This window comes from Pagrus major, chromosome 5 (assembly GCF_040436345.1).
Source record: "Pagrus major chromosome 5, Pma_NU_1.0".
Taxonomy (NCBI): Eukaryota; Metazoa; Chordata; class Actinopteri; order Spariformes; family Sparidae; genus Pagrus; species Pagrus major.
The window spans coordinates 36,430,403-36,454,844 of NC_133219.1; the positions used below are offsets into that span (position 1 = coordinate 36,430,403).

At 41.6% G+C, this 24,442-nt stretch overlaps 2 protein-coding genes across 2 annotated transcripts; both read left to right on the top strand.

Annotated features, from left to right (window-relative positions):
* The first annotated feature begins 5,843 nt into the window (after nucleotides 1–5,843).
* LOC140996137 (eosinophil peroxidase-like) lies at nucleotides 5,844–10,662 on the top strand. Its single transcript, XM_073466414.1, has 13 exons — nucleotides 5,844–5,913; nucleotides 6,183–6,251; nucleotides 6,525–6,612; nucleotides 6,720–6,895; nucleotides 6,981–7,113; nucleotides 7,371–7,500; nucleotides 7,674–7,874; nucleotides 7,961–8,321; nucleotides 8,471–8,631; nucleotides 8,739–8,997; nucleotides 9,393–9,563; nucleotides 9,684–9,921; nucleotides 10,007–10,662. The coding sequence occupies exons 2-13, from the start codon at nucleotides 6,185–6,187 to the stop codon at nucleotides 10,209–10,211; spliced, it is 2,190 nt and encodes a 729-aa protein (XP_073322515.1). The 5' UTR covers nucleotides 5,844–5,913; nucleotides 6,183–6,184; the 3' UTR covers nucleotides 10,212–10,662.
* A 4,483-nt stretch (nucleotides 10,663–15,145) lies between these two features.
* On the top strand, nucleotides 15,146–19,163 carry LOC140995709 (eosinophil peroxidase-like). Its single transcript, XM_073465787.1, has 12 exons — nucleotides 15,146–15,212; nucleotides 15,497–15,584; nucleotides 15,692–15,867; nucleotides 15,953–16,085; nucleotides 16,342–16,471; nucleotides 16,651–16,851; nucleotides 16,938–17,298; nucleotides 17,448–17,608; nucleotides 17,717–17,975; nucleotides 18,345–18,515; nucleotides 18,636–18,873; nucleotides 18,959–19,163. Exons 1-12 carry the CDS (start codon nucleotides 15,146–15,148, stop codon nucleotides 19,161–19,163), a joined length of 2,190 nt encoding a protein of 729 aa, XP_073321888.1.
* Nucleotides 19,164–24,442: the final 5,279 nt, after the last annotated feature.

Here is a 24,442-nt window from a genome sequence, read left to right on the forward strand (position 1 = left end):
AGATTTGTTACTACAGTTACAATATTTAGATACCAACACCAGCTTACACAACGTGTGTGAAAGGCACACCGTGCAAACCTTACGCATACCAACCTGCTATGGCTCTTTCTTCTTGCCTCTGAGGTATTAGACAGAAATCATCCTCTGTCACACAAGGCTTGGGCGTTGGCTGGACATTATGAGACTAAGCTCCACAATGATACGAGGCATGACGTGTAAAGAGCTGCTATATTTTTCCGATATAAGAGTCAATGTATACTGTCTATCTTATATTGGGCTGTGCTGTGTTTAAGCTCATGTGTGCATGAAATATTACCACACCCATGAGCTTCAGCGGTCATTACTGTTGAGAAGACGCCATAAAAGATTTATAATTATCTAATAATTAAAACAAATCTGAGAATAGATGAAAGGAATAGAAAATTATGATTTTATATTTTATATTCTCTCTCATCATGTGAACAATCTTGTGACGCCTTGCAGACATCCTGACCCCAGGCTGAGAACAACTGGTTAAGTGAACCATTATAAACATGCATTTCCAAAAGAAATCATTTCAAATTATTCCCCATAAAACGTTATTAATTAATTACTAATTTAAAGGTGTTATTAATAGGCTAACGTTCAGCCGCTAAATGTGGCTTTCCATCTCCCCCCTTCCATTGCATTCACGCCACAACATCGCTGTTGTTCGAATCATTTTCCCCCTCAAGTGGTTGCCAGTTTGTGCACTAGCTACTGTTGCTAACTGGCATTTACATTGCTAATGCTAGCGAGCTGTAATAAGGGCTGTACAGTATGCTGGGCACATACCGTAGAACTCAGACATTGTTACTTTTTTTCCCACAAACTGGCAACTACCAAGACTTGATGCTAATGAAACACAGATGCTACGTGATACCAACAGCGCTACACTACTGGCTCACAAACCTTGTTAGAAGCTGGAACAAATTCTTACACAGAGATAAACAAAATAATAACTTTGTTGTAAATTTGTTTTGCAGTTTGCTATAATGCATACTGCCACTGCCACTGTCAGTAAATTATGCGGTGCTGAGGTTCGCCTCAGGTTATGATAGTTTTCTTACTGTAAGATGGAAACTTGTTCTGAAAATTACTTGTTATTTTCTTTTATTAGCTTGGAGTTGAACAACCTGAGTTGACAGAGGGTGGGTAGATGAATAGCGTGCAGAAGATTCAGTTCCTTGTTAGACACAATGACAAGCACGGCTGGGAACGTCATGTGTTGCAGTCAGCAACCACACATACCTTTTCAGTGGCTGCCCAGTTTTTGGTGCTACCAGTCAGCCTCTGCCCAAACTACATTTTTCAAGGAAGCATGCATGTCCGGAAAAACCAATTAAGTCTAAATGGCAGCTGACACTCCCATCTTTCCTGTAAGAGAAGTTAACAAAAGATTTCCAATTAGATTGTGGTCATCTCGATAACACCAATCGGTCCAATCGCAGCTGAAAGTGTGCTCCAGTTTTTATAAAATAAATGTTTTTAACAAACAAAGTTTCATCAGATGTTGGTAAACTGGTACAAACACACACACACACACACACACACCCACACAAAAGTAACATTTGCATTTATACAGCAAATTAACAAGCACAATGCACGATGGGAAAGGCGGGCAATCTTCGACTCTGATACATTTCTGTGTCCTCACAGTAAAGTTGCTATCTATCAAAATGTCTGAGAAAAAGTCTGAGGCACGCTTCTTGAGTCTTGACTGCCTCAGACTTTGATTTTGACATGATTTTGAAAGAACAAGATCCCTGAACTGTAAGTCAGAGGGGACGCAGCTCTCCTTGCATTCTGTTTTTTGACTAAAGTTGCTATCTAGTTTGTTAAATTGCTCGTTAATAAAAACACATTTGCCCAAAGTTTTTTGTTGTGATATCTGTCAATTAACAAACAAAACCATGTAACTGCGGAACCAATACGTCTTTTACTGTTGTCACTAATTTTACGTGATTTAATAAATGTAATTACAACTTTCAAACAAAAACTCCAAAAAGTGTTTTTGTGTGGAAAAAAAATGTTTGTGATAAAAAAAACAGTTTTTATGGTTATTCACAGATTTAGCATGTTATTTTACATTAAACATGTACATTCACAGTCTATTTTTGTAATTTTATGGATATTTTATTATATTTTATCCTAAAAATTGGTTGTTACAAAGACAGTTATACAAGTACACGCACACACACACACACACACACACACACACACACACACACACAGAGGACACCAGCACTAAATAATCACACAAGGCAGACAAGATGACAATGGTGTCCCATTACCGTACAAGCAAATTGTCTTGCCATTCCCTTGTCTGCTATGTGTGGTTACTGATGTCTGAACACACCAAAACAAGGCTCAAGTTACACCTAGTTTACTTTGTAACTGTTCCAGAGTCTGAATCATCTAACAGCTCCAGCTAATACTCAGCCAGTCTGAGAGAGAGCTGCATGCGAACCAGCTGAGAGAAACAGCAGACCAGATGTGAGAGGGGTATCCATCCCCTCATGTCACTATCTAATAAGTGTGTTTTCCCAAAAATCCCTTTGACCAATCAGATTCATCCGTCAGTAACATGAAGTCCTTGTGTTGCTTTATGCTCGAGGGATCATCACTTTTATGGATTATTAAATAAAACTTGTCAGGTTTTCTTACAGTAGAAGACTGTTGTGCACCTTTCGGGGGAAGTTTTGAGAAACAGCGCAGGTGGATCATTGTTTTAATAACTTCTCACGTTGTGTTTAACGAAAACTAGATACATAGTCCACGCTGGATGGTTGAACACAGGTGTCCCTAATAAAACGTCTATATCTGTGGGTGATCAGACAAATACAGGGGATCCTGAGACAAAGTAATGATTGTAGGATATTCTCTAGACTTTCAGGCTTTCTTCACAACCTGAAATAAGAAATGAAATAACATTTCTCCCCTATGATCTCTCTTGCGTGATTGAGACTCAGTGCTTCTTATTCAAGAGAAAAACATTTCCAAGCAGCTCTGCAGCTGTCATGTTTTTCATTTCAGCCGTGAAGGATGACTAACAGGTGAGACATCGACCTCCGTGTCACACAGTGTGTATCAAAGACCTGTCACATGAGTTTGAAAAGTCTCTTAAATGTTTAATTTAAAGCTCATATGTATCAGTTTAAGGTTAGTTTATGAGTGAAATTATTTACACCCTGATGTAACCTCAGCACGCGGAAACTTAATTAGACAGACAAATGATTTTTTCTTTCCTGCATTGCCAGTCAGTACTCAGAACCGCACAAACTTACACAACACTAAAAACAACCACCGACTACATAACAGCATTTTATTTTGAAGGACACAAAATGATATAAAACTCAAATTATTATATATTATTAGTGCTAACAATCACACAGCAACATGACTTCTTTACGTGACAGATTTGTTTTGTTTTTTAAATATCACGTACTCATCATGTAGTCACGTAAGAGAACAAGAGAGGCTACATGCCAGAACGAGATTTAATGTTGTTTTTGACTTTAAGGAAACTGTTGATCTTTACGGTAGAGCCCATGCAGAACAAAGCAAGTTTGCGTAACACGGTATGTTTCGTTTAGTCCAAATACAGAACAAGGGGATTCTCAGCACTATGTTCTAGTTCATAGTTTTAAATCTGAATTGTGAGTGAGCTCTTTAATTGTGGCCCTGAACATTTATTCTACTCCTGTTAAAAAGCAAAGCACAGTGCGGTTATTTGTGCAAGACCTCCCAACAAAAAGTCTTTCAAAGTGCTTTGCAGAAGACATGAAAGTGTATAAGACACATTTAAAAAGAATAAAATAAAATAAACACGAGCTAAAACTGAATACAAATGATCAAATATAGGAGAGTAAAAGTTGCAGTGTGCAAGATATGAATAGTCCCTTTTGAACTTTTGAACAACGGATGTTAGCAATTGAAAAAAAAAGCTGTAAATACATTAAAATACATGTCGCTAAAAACACAACAGAGATAAAACATTAGAATTTCCCAAAAAAACATGAAAGATACAAATATTTCAATCAAAAATTGGGTAAAATACAATAAAAACACAATAAAAAACCTAACAAGATTAAGTCTTTAAACATAGGAAGGAAAGACAATGATGCTGTCAAGATCAGTTTTATGTTTACTTTTAAAGATTTCAACTTTTTGAGCCACTTTCAGATCCCTGAGCCGGCTGAAACGGCTCGGAGCAAAGAGCTAAAAGCTGCTTCACTCGAGGTTTTAATCGTGCCCTGGAGAACAACTTAGAGAAAGCTGCAGGGGACTCGAAGACCCGTCCTTCATACATTAAAACACTTTTTACACAAAAGCTATAGTATAGTGTTAAATGTGTTGTGTATTCTCCTCTGCACTCGGGAGACTGGATCGACTGTATCTGATGGACTGATGGCTTTTGTGTTTTTAGTTTTGGTTCAGGAACTTGTTTTCATTGTCATTTAAACGATGCATGTAAAGCCTCCAAACCAGTGAGTTGTTTCTGAGACATTCATCACCTGTCACCTTGACTTAACTCATCAGGTGAAAAGAAAACTTCCTTGTTTGGAGGTTTAATGTTCCTCTTAATTTAGGAATGTTCAAGGATTGTTTTTTTATAGTTCTGAAATCACTTTTAAGTTTTCTTTTAGATGACGATACAAGACTTAAGTAAAGTACCTGGGATGTAATCTAGCTGTATGTTAGGATTACTACGTACATCTTGGGAGAAGACAAGGAGCTGGTTGTGAAAATGAGCACAATTTTAAGCGTTGTCATCCAGTCCTGTCAGTTTCATCATTCATCATTTCACACACAGCCCTTCTTTCTACATGGCACAGTGAAAATTTAATTTCAAACCTGTACAAACTTTTAAAAATCATCATATGCATTATTTGTAAATAGATCTAGATTTAATTTTTTTAAATTCCTGTTTGATTTAATCATGTATTGTCATGCTATGCTATATGCTTACATACCTGGCTAATAAAATGACTTTGATTCTGATGTGAGCAGGAGTCCTTTGTCCTTCACCAGCTATAAATCATGTTAAAAAGCTGAGTAACACGCTGAAATTTAACCTCATAAACTTCAGACACATAAGAAACTCTCTCACTGCTGAAGCATCACATACATATTTAAATGCAATGATTCTCCCACATCTTTTCTATTGCATGACAAGTTGGTCTCAGGCGTGTAAAACAGCCTTAAAACCACTTGAATCATTATATAAAAGTGCCCTTAAGATTCACGACAAAAAAAAAACACGTCAGTATCATCACTGTCATATACTCACCAAATACAGTATTTTAAATCTTGAAAATCTAATAATGCACACAAATGTATGCCTACTGTTTAAAATCATTCATAATGCTACTGCTCACACAAAACGTTGGATGCTGTCACAGCAAACTTGTAGACATTTGTGAGTGTGTGTGTGTGTGTGTGTATTTGATGGGGGGGCATATTTATTTATAAAAGTTGGCGGGAGGGGGGTACATTGTTTTAAATTGTTTTAATGATGTGGAAATGTGTAACATCTCTCCTTGTTATATACAGGGTTAATGTTTTATTGTGCACTGTTCCTGCTCAAATAAAAGAAATAATAATAATAACAATATTACACTAAGAGCTGTAAGTGAATGTGATTGTTAAGCAGGAAAAACGTTTCCTTATCTCATTGCAAGAAATGACTTAACCACAGAAGCATTGTTTGATTGACAATTGTTGAATTTTCTGAGGGCGAGTTTCCTGTTTGGCAACATGTTGCTTTCTCTGGCATACGCTCGAAGAAAGATGCCGAGGATGTCTCAGAAAATGCTGTATATAAGGATGGCCAGTCCTACTGAAGGCAGTGACACCGGACTGCTGCTGGAGGATCAAACTGGGACGTCACAGGTACTGTTGTGAAGCTTCTCCTCACTTTGTGAATAGTAGATTCAGGCAACTATACACTCTTGTATTTATTTCTGTGAATTAATAAGAAATAATCTGTATCATTTTTGATTATTTGATCAGTTTGTGTACAACAGGACTATGTTAAATCAAATCATTTTTTTTTTATATAGCCCAAAATCACAATCGCATTGCCTCAATGGGCTTTACAATCTGTACAGTGGACGACGTCCTCTGTCCTTAGACCCTTAGACTATGGTTGTCTGTTTCAGAGATGAAGTGGGTTGTGGGCCTGATCGCTGCAGGTCTTTACCTGTGTCTGCAAAGCCATGTGAATGCTGGTGAGTACCATCTCTAATAAAAATTAAATTAAATACAGTCATCATCAATATGTATAAAATAGTCTCCTGCTGTCATATAGGCTAGATAAAAAAATATGAATACCGACAATATCAGATAATTTTGAGTTTATACTTATTATACTGTGATTCAATACATTTGCAGACAACAAAGTCAACTTCAGTAATTTATTGAGAGAGACAGAGAAAATGTGACTGGAGTATGTTTGAGACAGCAGAGAACAGACTGACTGAAAGATGTTTTTTGGCCTTCAGAACCACGTCTAAGCAGAACTCTCATTGAAAGAGCTGTGATGGAAGCCAAGGCCACAGTGGACTCAGCCTACGAGTACTCCAGAAGAGAGTGAGTGTCCAAAAACTGACACAACATGAGTGTATAAAACACACCAGGTTATATGCCATCACTTAACTTCTAAGCGCTCATAAGTCTGACCTCTCCTCACCACACAGGAGCATTGAACGCGTGAAGAGGAATTTGGCGAGTCCTGCAGATGTCCTGCGGTTGATGAAGCAGCCTGTTGGGCGGGGCCGCATCGCTGTGCGTGCTGCTGACTATATGGACAATACCCTGACACTGATCAAAAGCTCTTTGGGAAATCGTCAAAAACGCTCCATCAATGCCACAGGTGTGTGTGTTCAAAATATTTTCTTTGAATTATCCATATGAGTGGCTTCCAGTCACGGCTAAGATTCCTTACTTCTGTTAATCAGATCTGATCTCCGAGGAGGACCTGCAGATCATTGCTGATCTGACAGGCTGCTCTGCCCGACATCGTGTCCCTTCTTGCAAGACGACTCCCAATTTGGACAGGTTTCGAACCTCAAGCAGCGTTTGCAACAACAGGTGAGGCAACTGCTAGGTAGCTTAATGGGCAAACAAGGAAAAAAGTGAAAAGAAGATGTGACCAGCTGATTAAGTCTTGCCAAGAGTTTCCTGACATCTCTCCGACAATGTCCTCCTTTCATTTCACAATTAAGATGTGATCAGTCCTTCTGAGAAATGTTGGCAGCAATGTCAAAGACCAGTTCATGCTGCACATGGTTCACCTATGTGCCTGACAAAGAGAAAGACAAATAAAGCATTTCATTTTTCTTGCCCAGGAAAAATGAGCGCATGGGATCCTCCAACACACCCATCACGCGCTGGCTGCCTGCCGAGTACCAGGATAAAATCTCTCTGCCTAAAGGCTGGGACCCTAGGCGGAGAGTCAACAGACGATTTCTTCCCTTGGTACTACATTTAGTAACAGCTGAATATATATACACACATACATATGCGTGTGTGTGTGTGTGTGTGTGTGTGTGTGCACAGAACAATATATTGTAATAACATACTGAACATTTAATCACAATCGCAAATGACACTGAAGGTATTTAGGTGTTCATTGTCTGCATCCTCTCCAGGTAAGGGAAGTGTCCAACAAAATTCTGCACACAACAGTTGTGGACAGTGACCCGCTCTACACCTACCTGCTCACCTTCTTTGCCCAGTGGACGGACCACGACCTGTCCTTCACTCCTCACTCTCCCGTCATTCGTTCATTCAGTAGCGGTATTGACTGTGACAAGAGCTGCGATCGCACAGAGCCCTGCTTCCCCGTTGAGGTCTGTGCCACCTATATCTAAAGCCTAAACACACTCACACACACAAATACACACTGACTGCTAACTGCTTCTTGTCATCTAAACAGATTCCCAGGCAAGACCCTCGCTTTGGCAGAAACTCAGAAGAGTGCATCCCCTTCTTCCGCTCAGCAGCAGGTTGTGGTTCTGGCAACACTGGTCATCTCTTTGGTGCACCCACTGTCCGCCAGCAGATGAACACTCTCACAGCTTTCGTAGATGTAGGCCAGGTGTACGGGTCAGATGAGGCCAAAGCTCGCTTACTCCGGAACCTCACCTCAGATAAGGGACTGTTGAAGGTCAACACAGAGTACAATGACAATGGCCGCGAGCTCCTGCCCTTCGAAAAGAAGAGTACCAACATGTGTGCCACACGAGCTCGCATTACTGGAGACAACAATGCGACGGAGGTGCCCTGCTTCCTAGCTGGTGAGGGCTGGCTTGCAGTGAGCATCCTGCAATCTCATAATCAAACAGTTTTGTAAAGGGAGTCAATTTATGTATATGTGTATAATAAGGTTAACACAGCGTAGGTAAGGTAACCTTTATTAAAGCAGTCATCTGCTTTTTTCTTCAAGGTGACGAGCGGTCCAATGAGAACATTGCTCTGACCTCTATTCACACACTGGGGTTGCGTGAACACAACCGTCTGGCGCGCGCTCTCGCCAAACTCAACCCTCACTGGAATGGAGAGAGAATCTACCAGGAGACGCGCAAGATCATGGGAGCACTCTTCCAGGTTAGAGAGAGGCTTAGCTGCATGGAGATTTTCAAGATGTTGCAGTGATGATTGAAGGAATGAGTAGCATGTCATTGCACGGCTCAGTTACTCTTTTTGTCTTTCAGATTCTCACTTACAGGGACTTTTTGCCCCGCATTGTTGGTCCAGATGCCATTAACAAGTTCCTTCCCACCTACCCTGGGTATGATGAAGAGGTGGACCCAGGCATCTCCAATGTGTTCGCCACCGCTGCCTTCCGATTTGGCCATCTAATGATCCAGCCTTTCATGTTTCGTCTTGATGAGAAATACACGGCGCATGAAAAGTACCCCACTGTCTTGCTGCACAAAGCCTTCTTCACACCATGGAGAGTCGTCTTTGAAGGTAAGGCCAAGAAGTGCCTTAGTGGTCAGAGAAAGACTCCACAACAATCACACCACCGCGCCCAGTGCCAGAAGCTTAATCTGCCTCAATATAACCATAATGTATGGGGTGTTCTCTTCAACATACTTATCAATGTTTTATGGGGATAGTACAGACAAACAAAGTTCTACTTACACTGAATCGCTGGCAAAAAGAGTCGATGGATTTGTCAAACCAAAAACAATAAATAAAAAGCAGCTGAAAAAGATGAAAATAACAATGAACTGCAGAGAGGGGTCATGGTTCTCAGTGGGATCAGCAGCCTTAGCAATCATGAGTCAAATTCAATATTAATATCAAAAAAGTGAAAGTAAAATAGCTCAAATGTAATGGTTCCTATATCTTGATTTCCTCAGGTGGTTTGGACCCGATCGTGAGGGGGATGGTGGCCCGTAAGGCCAAGCTGACCACGCAGAAACACATGCTAACTGATGAGCTGAGGGAAAGGCTGTTCAAATTCACTGCTGAGTTGGCTCTGGATCTTGGTGCTCTCAACATGCAGAGAGGCAGAGACCATGGACTCCCTGGTATTACTCTGATTTATTTCTCTTTCTTTATTTTCTGTCTTGTGACTCTATAGTTTTGTCTGTGCAGACACTGCAGATCATAGCTACATTTGTCACTGCAACATTTTCACATCTTTATAGGCTACGCCAAATGGCGTGAGTTCTGTCGGCTGTCAGTACCAAGAAATCGGAGAGATCTGAGAAGGGTGATGCAAAACAGAACGCTGGCGAACAGCCTGATGGATCTCTACAGAACACCTAAGAACATTGACGTGTGGCTGGGAGGAGCGTCCGAGCCCTTAGTGCGTGGAGGAAGAGTGGGACCCCTGTTTGCCTGCCTGATTGCCACTCAGTTCCAGAAGATCCGCCAAGGAGACCGGTAAGAAAACAGGAGGAAGAAAATGAAATGATTAAGATAGTTGTGTTAACTTCACTATTAAACATTAACAAACTGTTTATTTCAGACTTTGGTGGGAGAACACGGGAGTCTTCACTGAGGACCAGAGGGAGTCCCTGAAAAAGACGTCACTTGCTCGCATCATCTGTGACAACACTGGTATCACTAAAGTGCCACAACAGCCCCTCGAAAACCAGCCCAGGTCGAGGTTTACTAAATGTAGCGACATCCCGGCCATTGACCTCAGTCCATGGAAGGAGGATATCAATTAGAAACCGCCAGCGCAGTGGTCTGAGTAAAGACCGCAGGAGTCCTTTCTTGACATGACATTCTCAAAATATGACTAAACCCTGTGTCATGGTTTTGAGTTTGAGTGTTTGCTTGCTTTGCTGTGTCAAATGAAATAAGTTTCCTCATAGGGTTTACCTGCATTTTAACTTGTAAAAATCTCAGGACAATTCTTATGACGTCAGATTTCTTTGATTAACTGCTGGAAAGTAATGTGCAGCTGCTGTGGGAGCTGTTGTGCTACTTTCTTGGGTCCTTTTAAGTTATTTTTCAAATGAATGTAAACCATTTAATACTTGTCTTTAGAGAGTTTATTTTCCTTGCAGTATAGTAGTAAAATGCCACTGATCAACTCAGCTCAACTTTATCTGCATATAAATAAAGAAAAAATGTGTCAAAAAAAAAGTTGTGTAGCAATTCTGCATTAAAATGTCTAAAAACAACTCGTCCTTTGTTCTATAATGTTTTGAGTCGAGTACTTGCGTTATCCCGAATGTTTCCAACAAAGTTCAAACCCAAAGACATCCACAAAGTTTAGGGAAGTCGGCAAACAAGACTAAATTTAAGGTGAGTAAAGCTTTAAAAGACAGATTTTCATGAGCAGTGGTGGTTGTTTAATGGCGTAGACATCAACAATGAAGGAAGTTTGACGGCAGGAACATCAGTGGTCGTTTGCGTCAGTCATGCAGTGTTTATCTGCTCCAAACAGCCAGCTTACTTTACCGTACGCTAGCTGTAAGCTAACTCCTGCAAGCACAGCACAAAGGGTGTGTGTGTGTGTGTGTGGTTACATTCAGTGTAACTCTTGGCTGAATTCAGTTCTCACAGGCAGTGCTGGCCCTGACCAATTTGGTGCCCTAGGCAAGATTTTGGCTGGCGCCCCCTTGCATCGCAGTCAATTTCACAATCAATTTTCATACACTCACACAGAAATTACATGTATGTATTCAAGATTTTATTTCTTTTAAGTCAAAAATATCACACCAAATAAAAACTGAAGAAAGAAACAAGTGATAAATTAAAAATACAATATAAATAAGGTATTGCACAAACATTTAAAGAATATAAATATAAAGAAGAGGGAAGAGAAGTATATGTGACCACTGGATGTTACATTTTATTAAAAAACAGATGCTTGGTGTGTGCTATACATAAGACTAATATAGACTATTAATGAAAATACGATGAGATTCATTCAACTTTATCGTCATTGCCATGCAATTCAGTCAGTAAAGTGCAGTGAAATTTATATATATATATATATATATATATATATATATATATATATATATATATATATATATATATATATATATATATATATATGTAGCCTATGAATGATATGAGAAAGCTAAGGTATGGAGTAATAACAGTCATAAACTTTAACTGCACTTTAACACTGATGTAAACTTTAACAAACATAAACTGTGACACAATAAACCAAAGGCTTACAACTGCCCTATTACTTATAAAGGGGATGGAAAACTAATAGCATTTTAACTGACATACAAGCAGGAAAACACAGCCAACAGTTTAAAATAACATCCTTAAGGACCTCAGCGAAGTTTGTGCCACTCCCCTTTGCCAGTTTCCTCAGCTTGGTAAGATACCCTTGAGTTTTTTCATGCCCAATATTCTTAGCATAAAGACTTGCTAGAGAAACGACCTCATAAGTGTGTGTTGGATTTTCAAGAGTATGTGTATAAGGTAACAAGGGTGCTAAGGCTGCAAGAGCAGCTCCAGAGTTGTACTCAATAATCAGGTTTTGGTCAAATGCTGATGATGGCTCATTTATTGATACAAGTCTGTTAACAGAGCCATACTGTTTGATAAAATCAATAACTTTATCATCTCTTTCTGTTACACCCTTAATTAACACTGCATTTGGAATTTTAATTCCCAGTTTCTCAAAAACCTCCATTTTTCATCAAATTCTGCACAACAGAAACCTCCCTCCTGGCTAGCTCGCCAAATTTATGTAGCAAGTGCCAAGGTGAGAAGAATGTTTAGGCTTGTCAGAAGTGAAAGGCACGGGAGGACTGAATTATTCTGAGGCCCAGAATAAGAATGAAAATCACAGACAATGGAGTTTGCTAAAGAAGGTGTATTGTACACAGTGATAAGCAATAGATTATTTACAGAATATACAGTTGGCCACAAGCTTTAAGTTGATAGTTTGGGTAGACTATGTCTGCACCTCTAATAAAAAAAAGAAAAGAAAAGAAATTTTTATCAGAGAACATACTTCAATGAATCCAATTGCATCAATCAGTCACACACACAAATAGTAGACCACACTCAGTATCAAAAACAATGCAACAAATTGCTGCCCCAGTCCCAATAGTCCGATCTTGTCCACCCCAAAAGAGTGAGAGAGTCTGTGTGAGATGTGTGGGTATGAATTGTCCAGGACGGGGGGAGAAAAGGGGATTGGGCTGGTGATTGAGTGTGTGAGAGTGTGTGTGAGGGATGAATGGAGAAGAGCACACAGTGCTATCGTTGGTGTCCCACCACTCAGGCAGACACGTTGCTTCTGGATCCTTCTGGTCACTAGCTCGCCATCAATGTCTCAGGAAAACCTGGCCAATTCCGCTGTTCACTCAAGGCATACAGTCACTCAACCCGGGAGCTTGTGAGTATCCCCACCCCTGCCCAGCGCCGCTCCCCTGGGCAACTCCGGAAAAGGAGAGAGTCCAGCCCCTCTCAAGGAGTTTGGTTCCAGAACCGGTGCTGTGCGTGGAGGTGAGCCCAACTATATCTAGTTGGTATCGCTCTACCTCCTGCACCAGCTCCGGTTCCTTCCCCACCAGGTGACATTCCACGTACCAAGAGCTAGTCTGCGAAGCCGGGGGTCAGGACGCCCAGGTCCCCCCCTCCGCCTGCTGCCCGATGTACATAGCACCCGACCCCATCGCTCTCCCCTGCGGGTGGTGAGTCCACAGGGGCACGGCCCCACGTTGTTCTTTCGGGCTGAGCCTGGCCAGGCCCCATGGGCCAAGGCCCGGCCACCAGACGCTTGCCAGCAAGCTCCACCCCCGGGTCTGACTCCAGGGGAGGGCCCCAGCGCTCCCATACCGGGTGAGGTACTCCTTGCCGATTCATAGGGTTGTTTTGAACTGCTCTTAGTCTGGTCCCTCCCATGAGACCAATTTGCCTTGGGAGACCCTACCAGGAGCTAATGCCAAAGACAACATAGCTCCCAGGATCACAGGGACACACAAACCCCTCCACCGCGATAAGGTGGCGATTCTTCGGAGGGGCTTGGATTATTACTGTCAGATATTGTTCCCCCTCTGTTCAATATGAAAGGAGGCTCACACATAATACAATAAAAACATAATAAAAAAACCTAACAAGATTAAGTCTTTAAACATAGGAAGGAAAGGCAATGATGCTGTCAAGATCAGTTTTATGTTTACTTTTAAAGATTTCAACTTTTTGAGCCACTTTCAGATCCCTGAGCCGGCTGAAACGGCTCGGAGCAAAAAGCTAAAAGCTGCTTCACTCGAGGTTTTAATCGTGCCCTGGAGAACAACTTAAGAGAAAGCTGCAGGGGACTCGAAGAGCCGTCCTTCATACATTAAAACACTTTTTACACAAAAGCTATAGTATAGTGTTAAATGTGTTGTGTATTCTCCTCTGCACTTGGGAGACTGGATCGACTGTATCTGATGGACTGATGGCTTTTGTGTTTTTAGTTTTGGTTCAGGAACTTGTTTCCATTGTCATTTAAACAATGCATGTAAAGCCTCTAAACCAGTGAGTTGTTTCTGAGTGATTCATCGCCTGCCACTTTTAATTAACTCAACCAGGTGAAAAGAAAACTTCCTTGTTTGGAGGTTTAATCTTCCTCTTAACTTAATTACAAGGATTGTTTTTTTATAGTTCTGAAATCACTTTTAAGTTTTCTTTTAGATGATGATACAATACTTTAGTAAAGTACCTGGGATGTAATCTAGCTGTATGTTAGGATTACTATGTACATCTTGGGAGAAGACAAGGAGCTGGTTGTGAAAATGAGCACAATTTTAAGCGTTGTCATCCAGTCCTGTCAGTTTCATCATTCATCATTTCACACACAGCCCTTCTTTCTACATGGCACAGTCAAAATCGCATTTTAAACCTGTACAAACTTTTAAAAATCATCATATGCAATATTTTTTTAAATAGATCTAGATTTATTTTTTTCAAATTCCTGTTTGATTTAATCATGTATTGTCACCTTACTTTGGTTCTTTTCCCATTTTAACTCTTCTGTGTTGTACTTGTGGAATAAATGTGAAGAAACATTATTTATATGCTTACATACCTGGCTAATAAAATGACTTTGATTCTGATGTGAGCAGGATACCTTTGTCCTTCACCAGCTATATACACTGAGAGCTGTAAGTGTGTTTGTTGTTAAGCAGGAAAAACTGCAAGAAATGACTGAACCACAGAAGCATCGTTTGAATGACAGCCATGTGCTGGTGGTAGGTTGAATTTTCTGGCAGCGAGTTTCCCTCTTTGGCATCATGTTGCTTTCTTTGGCAACTGTTTAAAGAAAGATGACAAGGATGTTTTAGAAAATGCTATATATAAGGATGGCCAGTCCTACTGAAGGCAGTGACACTGGACTGCTGCTGGAGGATCAAACTGGGACGCCACAGGTACTGTTGTGAAGCTTCTCCTTACTTTGTGATTAGTAGATTCAGGCAACTATACACTCTTGTATTTATTTCTGTGAATTAATAAGAAATAATCTGTATCATTTTTGAATATTTGATTAGTTTGTATACAACATGACTATGTTAAATCAAATCATTTTTTTTATATAGCCCAAAATCACAATCGCATTGCCTCAATGGGCTTTACAATCTGTGCAGTGGACGACGTCCTCTGTCCTTAGACCCTTAGACTATGTTTGTCTGTTTCAGAGATGAAGTGGTTTGTGGGCCTGATCGCTGCAGGTCTTTACCTGTGTCTGCAAAGCCACGTGAATGCTGGTGAGTACCATCTCTAATAAAAATTAAATTAAACACAGTCATCATAAATATGTATAAAATAGTCTCCTGCTGTCATATAGGCTAGATAAAAAAATATGAATACCGACAATCACAGATGATTTTGAGTTTATACTTCAAAATAAAAAAAAAGTTTTGTGATTCAATACATCTGCAGAAAACAAAGTCAACTTCAGTAATTTATTGAGAGAGACAGAGAGAATTGACTGGAGTATGTTTGAGACAGCAGAGAACAGACTGACTGAAAGATGTGTTTTGGCCTTCAGAACCACGTCTAAGCAGAACTCTCATTGAAAGAGCTGTGATGGAAGCCAAGGCCACAGTGGACTCAGCCTACGAGTACTCCAGAAGAGAGTGAGTGTCCAAAAACTGACACAACATGAGTGTATAAAACACACCAGGTTATATGCCATCACTTAACTTCTAAGCGCTCATAAGTCTGACCTCTCCTCACCACACAGGAGCATTGAACGCGTGAAGAGGAATTTGGCGAGTCCTGCAGACGTCCTGCGGTTGATGAAGCAGCCTGCTGGGCGGGGCCGCATCGCTGTGCGTGCTGCTGACTATATGGACAATACCCTGACACTGATCAAGTGCTCTTTGGGAAAACGTCCAAAACGCTCCCTCAATGCCACGGGTGTGTGTGTTCAAAATATTTTCTTTGAATTATCCATATGAGTGGCTTCCAGTCACGGCTAAGATTCCTTACTTCTGTTAATCAGATCTGATCTCCGAGGAGGACCTGCAGATCATTGCTGACCTGACAGGCTGCTCTGCCCAACGTCGTGTCCCTTCTTGCAAGACGACTCCCAATTTGGACAGGTTTCGAACCTCAAGCAGCGTCTGCAACAACAGGTGAGGCAACTGCTAGGTAGCTTAATAGGCAAACAATGAAAAAGTGAAAAGAAGATGTGACCAGCTGATTAAGTCTTGCCAAGAGTTTCCTCCCATCTCTCCGACAATGTCCTCCTTTCATTTCACAATTAAGATGTGATCAGTCCTTCTGAGAAATGTTGGCAGCAGTGTCAAAGACCAGTACATGCTGCACATGGTTCACCTATGTGCCTGACAAAGAGAAAGACGAATAAAGCATTTCATTTTTCTTGCCCAGGAAAAACGAGCGCATGGGATCCTCCAACACACCCATCACGCGCTGGCTGCCTGCCGAGTACCAGGATAAAATCTCTCTGCCTAAAGGCTGGGACCCTAGGCGGAGAGTCAACAGACGATTTCTTCCCTTGGTACTACATTTAGTAACAGCTGAATATATATACACACATACATGTGCGTGTGTGTGTGTTTGTGTGTGTGTGTGTGTGTGTGCACTGAACAATATATTGTAATAACATACTGAACATTTAATCACAATCTCAAATGACACTGAAGGTATTTAGATGTTCATTGTCTGCATCCTCTCCAGGTAAGGGAAGTGTCCAACAAAATTCTGCACACAGCAGTTGTGGACAGTGACCCACTCTACACCTACCTGCTCACCATCTTTGGCCAGTGGCTGGACCACGACCTGACATTCACTCCTAACTCTCCCGCCATTCGCTCATTCAGTAGCGGTATTGACTGTGACAAGAGCTGCGATCGCACAGAGCCCTGCTTCCCCATTGAGGTCTGTGCCACCTATATCTAAAGCCTAAACACACTCACACACACAAATACACACTGACTGCTAACTGCTTCTTGTCATCTACACAGATTCCCAGGCAAGACCCTCGCTTTGGCAGAAACTCAGAAGAGTGCATCCCTTTCTTCCGCTCAGCAGCAGGTTGTGGTTCTGGCAACACTGGCCACATCTTTGGTGCACCCACTGTCCGCCAGCAGATGAACACTGTCACCGCTTTCGTAGATGTAGGCCAGGTGTACGGGTCAGATGAGGCCAAAGCTCGCTTACTCCGGGACCTCACCTCAGATAAGGGACTGTTGAGGGTCAACACAGAGTATGATGACAACGGCCGCGAGCTCCTGCCCTTCGAAAAGAGGAGTACCAACATATGTGCCACACGAGCTCGCATTACTGGAGACAACAATGCGACGGAGGTGCCCTGCTTCCTATCTGGTGAGGGCTGGCTTGCAGTGAGCGTCCTGTAATCTCATTATCATACAGTTTTGTAAAGGGAGTCAATTTATGTATATGTGTATAATAAGGTTAACACAGCGTAGGTAAGGTAACCTTTATTAAAGCAGTCATCTGCTTTTTTCTTCAAGGTGACGATCGGTGCAATGAGAACATTGCTCTGACCACTGTTCACACACTGGGGTTGCGTGAACACAACCGTCTGGCGCGCGCTCTTGCCAAACTCAACCCTCACTGGAATGGAGAGAGAATCTACCAGGAGACACGCAAGATCATGGGAGCACTCTTCCAGGTTAGAGAGAGGCTTAGCTGCATGGAGATTTTCAAGATTTTGCAGTAATGATTGAATGAATGAGTAAGCATGTCATTGCACGGCTCAGTTACTCTTTTTGTCTTTCAGATTCTCACTTACAGGGACTTTTTGCCCCGCATTGTTGGTCCAGATGCCATTAACAAGTTCCTTCCCACCTACCCTGGGTATGATGAAGAGGTGGACCCAAGCATCGCCAATGTGTTCGCCTCCGCTGCCTTCCGATTTGGTCATCTAATGATCCAGCCTTTCGTTTTTCGTCTTGATGAGCAATACACGGCGCATGAAAAGTACCCCACTGTCTTGCTGCACAAAGCCTTCTTCGCACCATGGAGAATCGTCTTTGAAGGTAAGGCCAAGAAGTGCCTTAGTGGTCAGAGAAAGACTCCACAACAATCAGACCACCGCGCCCAGTGCCAAAAGTTTAATCTGCCTCAATATAACCATAATGTGTGGGGTGTTCTCTTCAACCTACTTATCAAGGTTTTATGGGGATAGTACAGACAACCAAATGTCTACTTACACTGAATCGCTGGCAAAAAGAGTCGATGGATTTGTCAAACCAAAAACAATAAATAAAAAGCAGCTGAAAAAGATGAAAATAACAATGAACTGGGATCAGACGCATTAGCAATCATGAGTTAAATTCAATGTTAATATCAAAAATGTGACTGAGTTTTAAAATAGCGCAAATGTAATGGTTCCTTGATTTCCTCAGGTGGTTTGGACCCGCTTGTGAGGGGGCTGGTGGGCCGTAAGGCCAAGCTGAACACGCAGAAACACATGCTAACTGACGAGTTGAGGGAAAGGCTGTTCAAATTCGCCGCTGAGTTGGCTCTGGATCTTGGCGCTATCAACATGCAGAGAGGCAGAGACCATGGACTCCCTGGTATTACTCTGATTTATTTCTCTTTCTTTATTTTCTGTCTTGTGTCTCTATAGTTTTGTCTGTGCAGACACTGCAGATCATAGCTACATTTGTCACTGCAACATTTTCACATCTTTATAGGCTACGCCAAATGGCGTGAGTTCTGTCGGCTGTCAGTACCAAGAAATCGGAGAGATCTGAGAAGGGTGATGCAAAACAGAACGCTGGCGAACAGCCTGATGGATCTCTACAGAACACCTAAGAACATTGACGTGTGGCTGGGAGGAGCGTCCGAGCCCTTAGTGCGTGGAGGAAGAGTGGGACCCCTGTTTGCCTGCCTGATTGCCACTCAGTTCCAGAGGATCCGCCAAGGAGACCGGTAAGAAAACAGGAGGCAGAAAATGAAATGATTAAGATAGTTGTGTTAACTTCACTATTAAACATTAACAAACTGTTTATTGCAGACTTTGGTGGGAGAACACGGGAGTCTTCACTGAGGACCAGAGGGAGTCCCTGAAAAAGACGTCACTTGCTCGCATCATCTGTGACAACACTGGTATCACTAAAGTGCCACAACAGCCCCTCGAAAACCAGCCCAGGTCGAGGTTCACTAAATGTAGCGACATCCCGGCCATTGACCTCAGTCCATGGAAGGAGGATATCAATTAGAAACCGTCAGCGCAGTGGTCTGAGGAAAGACCGCAGCAGTCCTTTCTTGACATGACTAAAACCCATGTCATGCTTTTGAGTTTGAGTGTTTGCTTGCTTTGCTGTGTCGAATGAAATAAGTTTCCTCACAGGGTTTACCTGCATTTTAACTTGCAAAAATCTCAGGGCAATTCTTATGATGTCAGATTTCTTTGATTAACTGCTGGAAAGTAATCTGCAGCTGCTGAGGGAGCTGTTGTGCTACTTTCTTGGGTCTTTTTAAGATATTTTTCAAATGAATGTAAACCATGTAATACTTTCGAAAAAAGTGTGCATGGCAAAATGTGATTTTTTCAAAAACATCATGTGGAATATAGTTTTGTTTTGTCTTTAGAGAGTTTATTTTTCTTGCAGTATATAATAGTAAAATACCACTGATCAACTCAGCTCAACTTTATCTGCATATAAATGAAGAGAAAATGTGTAAAAAAAAAAATAATGTAGCAATTCTGCATTAAAATGTCTAAAAACAACTCGTCCTTTGTTCTATAATGTTTTGAGTTGTGTACTTGCGTTATCCCAAATGTTTCCAACAATGTTCAAACCCAAAGACATCCACAAGTTTAGGGAAGTCGGCGAACAAGACTAAATTTAAGGTGAATAAAACTTTAAAACGTGATCACATCAGAAAGATTTTCATGAGCAGTGGTGGTTGTTTAATGGCGTAGACATCAACAGTGAAGGAAGTTTGACGGCAGGAACATCGGTGGTCGTTTGAGTCAGTCATGCAGTGTTTATCTGTTCCAACCAACCAGCTTACTTTATTGTACGCTAACTGTAAGCTAACTCTGGCGAGCACCGCACAAAGGGTGTGTGTGTGTGTGTCTGTGTGGTTACATTCAGTGTAACTCTGGGCTGAATTCAGTTCTCACAGGTGACTCTGGTTCACTCTCTTCTTTCCCCTCTGCTCTCTGTAATGTTACGTTCATGAAGTAAAGTACATTTACCCACCAGCTCCAGACGGCAGTCGACATTATGGTACATAAAAACACCCAAAAACGGAGGGTAAGCTCCTCGGATCGCTGCTGCAAGTTTGCAGGTCGATTAACTGAAGCGAAGGTAAATACAGTTTTTAATCCCCAAAGTTTAAAAGTAATCTCTCAGCTCTCTTCCCGGTGGTAAACGGCTCCGGATCAAAACAGAATCTGAGGTGACTCCAGGTGTTTATTCTCCAGAGGGTCTGGATCTAAATCCAGACTCTCAAGCCGGCTCTTAGCAGTGGAGCAGCGGCTCTTGTCCACCGCGCTGTCCGACCTTTCACACAACACTTGGCAAACATCTTTTGTTTCATTTTGATAGAGAGCCACCTAGTGGCAGAAGTTATTTATAGCACGAACCATAATTTAATATACTTTAATATACTTTATATAATTATAAAGGTACATGATTTCATCCTGAAGAGAAGGCTCGAGAGGCACAAAAAGCAGGGTTCCCCCCCCCCTTCACAGTTCATTTTAGGTTAGGTACGCATCTTTTAAAAAAAATGAAATTAAACTCTCTTCAAAAACAACTAATGTAATCAGAATAAATAATATTTTTTAATGAAATCTGTCATTACGGTCAATCTATCTGCAAATAACCTCAGCAGTGTGACCCAAGTGGGTGTAAATCCAGGCGAAGCTCTCAAAGGTGGTGCCTGACAAGCTCAATACTACAGTAAAAGCAACATTATGTAACTTCTTAACCTTAAAATAACAGCTTTAAAATCATTGTGATGGTACAGTGTCTTCTAATAGGGTGCATGGTGTCTCTGTCACAGCCACTCCGCCCTCTATCACTTGTTTCTGCATTATGTAACTTCAGTGAGAGGGAAGGATCACAGCGTTACACACACGTTTACTATAATAACAACGTGTGCACTGACATGCCTTCCAAATTAAGCTCAGTTTCTCCTTATAACTGTACTTTGATATATATATTTTTAACAATTTAAGGAAGGTTCCTGACTTCTTTTAACTCTCTGGGGTCAAGGCCGTTTGGCCCTTTTTGACTACTTTTGATTTTACCTTTATATTTCACCTTAAAAACTGTTTACCTTGCCTTGTTTGGTGTCATTTTTTCAGCACAACCTCACATATGTGACTTTACAGTTATTTTTTCATTTTGACATACTGTATTAACACATTGGACCTAAAAATCACACAAAAAACATAAAATCCGAATAGGAAAAGGGGTGTTTTTTTTTTTTTTTTTTGCTTGCGAACACTTTCCTTAGAATAGCCTGTTTTTACCATTTCTTCCTGCGCCAAACGTGATGACAATATTCAGGAAAAAGCATGGCGTAAATTATTTATCATAAGTCTGGTTTTACTTGGCCTATCAACAACTGATAAGTAGTTTTTTAGCGATGCTGCGTCTTGCTGCTACATCATTGTAAATCGGTCACGTGATTTGGACGCACCAGCGCGTCCGTCGACTCCAGAAGGTTAAAAGGTCAAAAACACCACTCGGTGTACGCCACATACTGTGCAGCAAGTGCCTTACGTGACCCAACGTTGTCTTAAAGGAGACACACTATGCTTTTTTCCCCCCTCCCTTTAAGTGTGTTATATAGGTTCTTGGGTTTTTTGGCGGGGAGGGGTTTCAGACAGAGAGCGCTGCAGGACTGGACAGTATGAGAAACCTGATTTGTTTTTTGAGCATTAAAACATGTAAACCTATTCTAGTAGAAACCTTAGCTTATTTAAAAAAAAAACAAACACCCGAGGATCCACAGTGGAGTTTAGGCAGGTAGCAGAGGTGCTGGAGGCTGGGTGGCAGGTCGGTACGGGAGCTGGAACTTCGAGGTAGGTCGATCACTGGAGAGGACGAGGAAAAACAAGGTTAGTGAGGTAACAGCCACCTGGACAGCTGCTGCAACAATCAGTTTGCATAACCAAAGAATTTCTGCACAAACTGTCAGAAACCGTCTCAGGGAAGCTCATCTGCATGCTCGATGTCCTCATCGGGGTCTCGACCTGACTGCAGTTCGTCGTCGTAACCGACTTGAGTGGGCAAATGCTCACATTCGATGGCGTCTGGCACGTTGGAGAGGTATTCTCTTCACGGATGAATCCCGGTTTTCACTGTTCAGGGCAGATGGCAGACAGCGTGTGTGGCTTCGTGTGGGTGAGCGGTTTGCTGATGTCAACGTTGTGGATCGAGTGGCCCATGGTGGCGGTGGGGTTATGGTATGGGCAGGCGTATGTTATGGACAACGAACACAGGGGCATTTTATTGATGGCATTTTGAATGCACAGAGATACCGTGACGAGATCCTGAGGCCCATTGTTGTGCCATTCATCCACGACCATCACCTCATGTTGCAGCATGATAATGCACGGCCGCAGGTTCAAGGATCTGTACACAATTCCTGGAAGCTGAAAACATCCCAGTTCTTGCATGACCAGCATACTCACCGGACATGTCACCCATTGAGCATGTTTGGGATGCTCTGGATCGGCGTATACGACAGCGTGTTCCAGTTCCTGCCAATATCCAGCAACTTCGCACAGCCATTGAAGAGGAGTGGACCAACATCCCACAGGCCACAATCAACTCTATGCGAAGGAGATGTGTTGCACTGAGGCAAAAAGGTGGTCACACCAGATACTGACTGGTTTTCTTACCCCCCCCCCCAATGGGAGCAAAAACAAAAGTGTTGCGGTTGAGCTGCCACTGATGATCAAATGTGCCGCAGGTGTGTGAGAAGAGACAGCAGAGGCTGGGTGTGGCTGCAGCCATCAGGGAAGCCACACCCAGCCTCTGCAGAGCACCTCTGAGGACACAAAAGCAGCCAATCATGACAAGAACACACAGAATGGGACCCAAACACAAGACACGCAAGCCGACAGGTAAGGAACAAAAAGTGGGCTTTAATGAAATAAAGCTGATAACCAAAGTCAATGAAATCCAAATTTCAAAAAAAGAAAGCAACCACACAAGGCAGGCCAGGGCAGTAAACAAAACCAGAGAAGTCCAAGAAACAAAAACAACAACAACAACAACAAACCAAGAAAGACACTGACAAGAAAAACCAGAGAGACACGAAAGGGGGGATGAAACTGGGAGACACAAGAAACAGAACAGAACAGGACGGGAAAGTGAACTGACACAGAGACTATAAACACGAGGGCTGATTAACTAAAAGGGACACCGGACACAAACCATGACACAAAGACAATGAGAGTTTAATGTCCAGTATCATGGCCTCATTTGGAGCACAACAGCTAAAAAAGGAACATACACATGTGTATGTGATAAAAGGTATTGGCATATAGTATTTCAAAGTCTGAAAGGTTAAACACAATAGCCTACCTGGCTCCTGTCATATCGTTGAATTAAAAACGTAAATCATTCCAATTGTGATTTTTGTTTTAGGGTGAAAATATGTACAAAGTTTCCATCCTTTCTGCCACAAGGAGGCTGTGAGGCTACGCTTAAATTCACACGCTCTAAATGGGTGAAACTTTGTGGAATGAGGATGAAATTGGATTGTGCTTTCTCAGGAAAAAAAAAAGGGCAAACTTCCTGCATAGATAAAATGGAAGAATGTATTCAATGGTATCATGATCTAATCTTGGTACACTGGGTACACACATCCTGTTGAAACTCAAGTCGAACAAGTTGTCAATCTTTCTTTATTTTACAGCAGTTCCTGGATCAGGTTAAGCGTCAAAAATCCCAGTGCCCAGAGCAGTTTACTGATTTCAAAAGGCATCACTTTGTGTTGAAAAGTTGTCTCGGACATAAGGACTTTTTTTTCTCAGCTGTTATCTAAGGTTGTTATTGATAACATTCAGCCACTAAATGAGGCATTTTCTTTTAATCCCAGTATTCCTGACACCTGCATTAAATGCAATGAAGAAACAGGAACTCTGATTCATCGCATGTGGAGCTGTCCAAAACTCCAGCAGTTCTGGAAACAACTGATCTTCTCAAGATGGTTTCTAAACTAACAGAAAGTTGTTTTTAATGTTGAAGCTAAAATATGTTTATTACATAAATACCCTGATTATCACTGAAGAGGTGTTTGTTTATTATCCAAGTCGTTGACATTTGGCATTCCCTGTAGATGTACATATGTTTTGTTTAGATTTTTATGCAGGTTTTCGGCCGGTTTGTGAGCAATTTACTGCCAGTGCCACAACATACGCACATACTTGCATAGAAAGAGGTAAAGTTGAGGATTTTTATGAGATGTGGACGCCTTTCTTACATTTTACGAATGACTTGAGGATGAAAGATGCCTGTGATTGAAT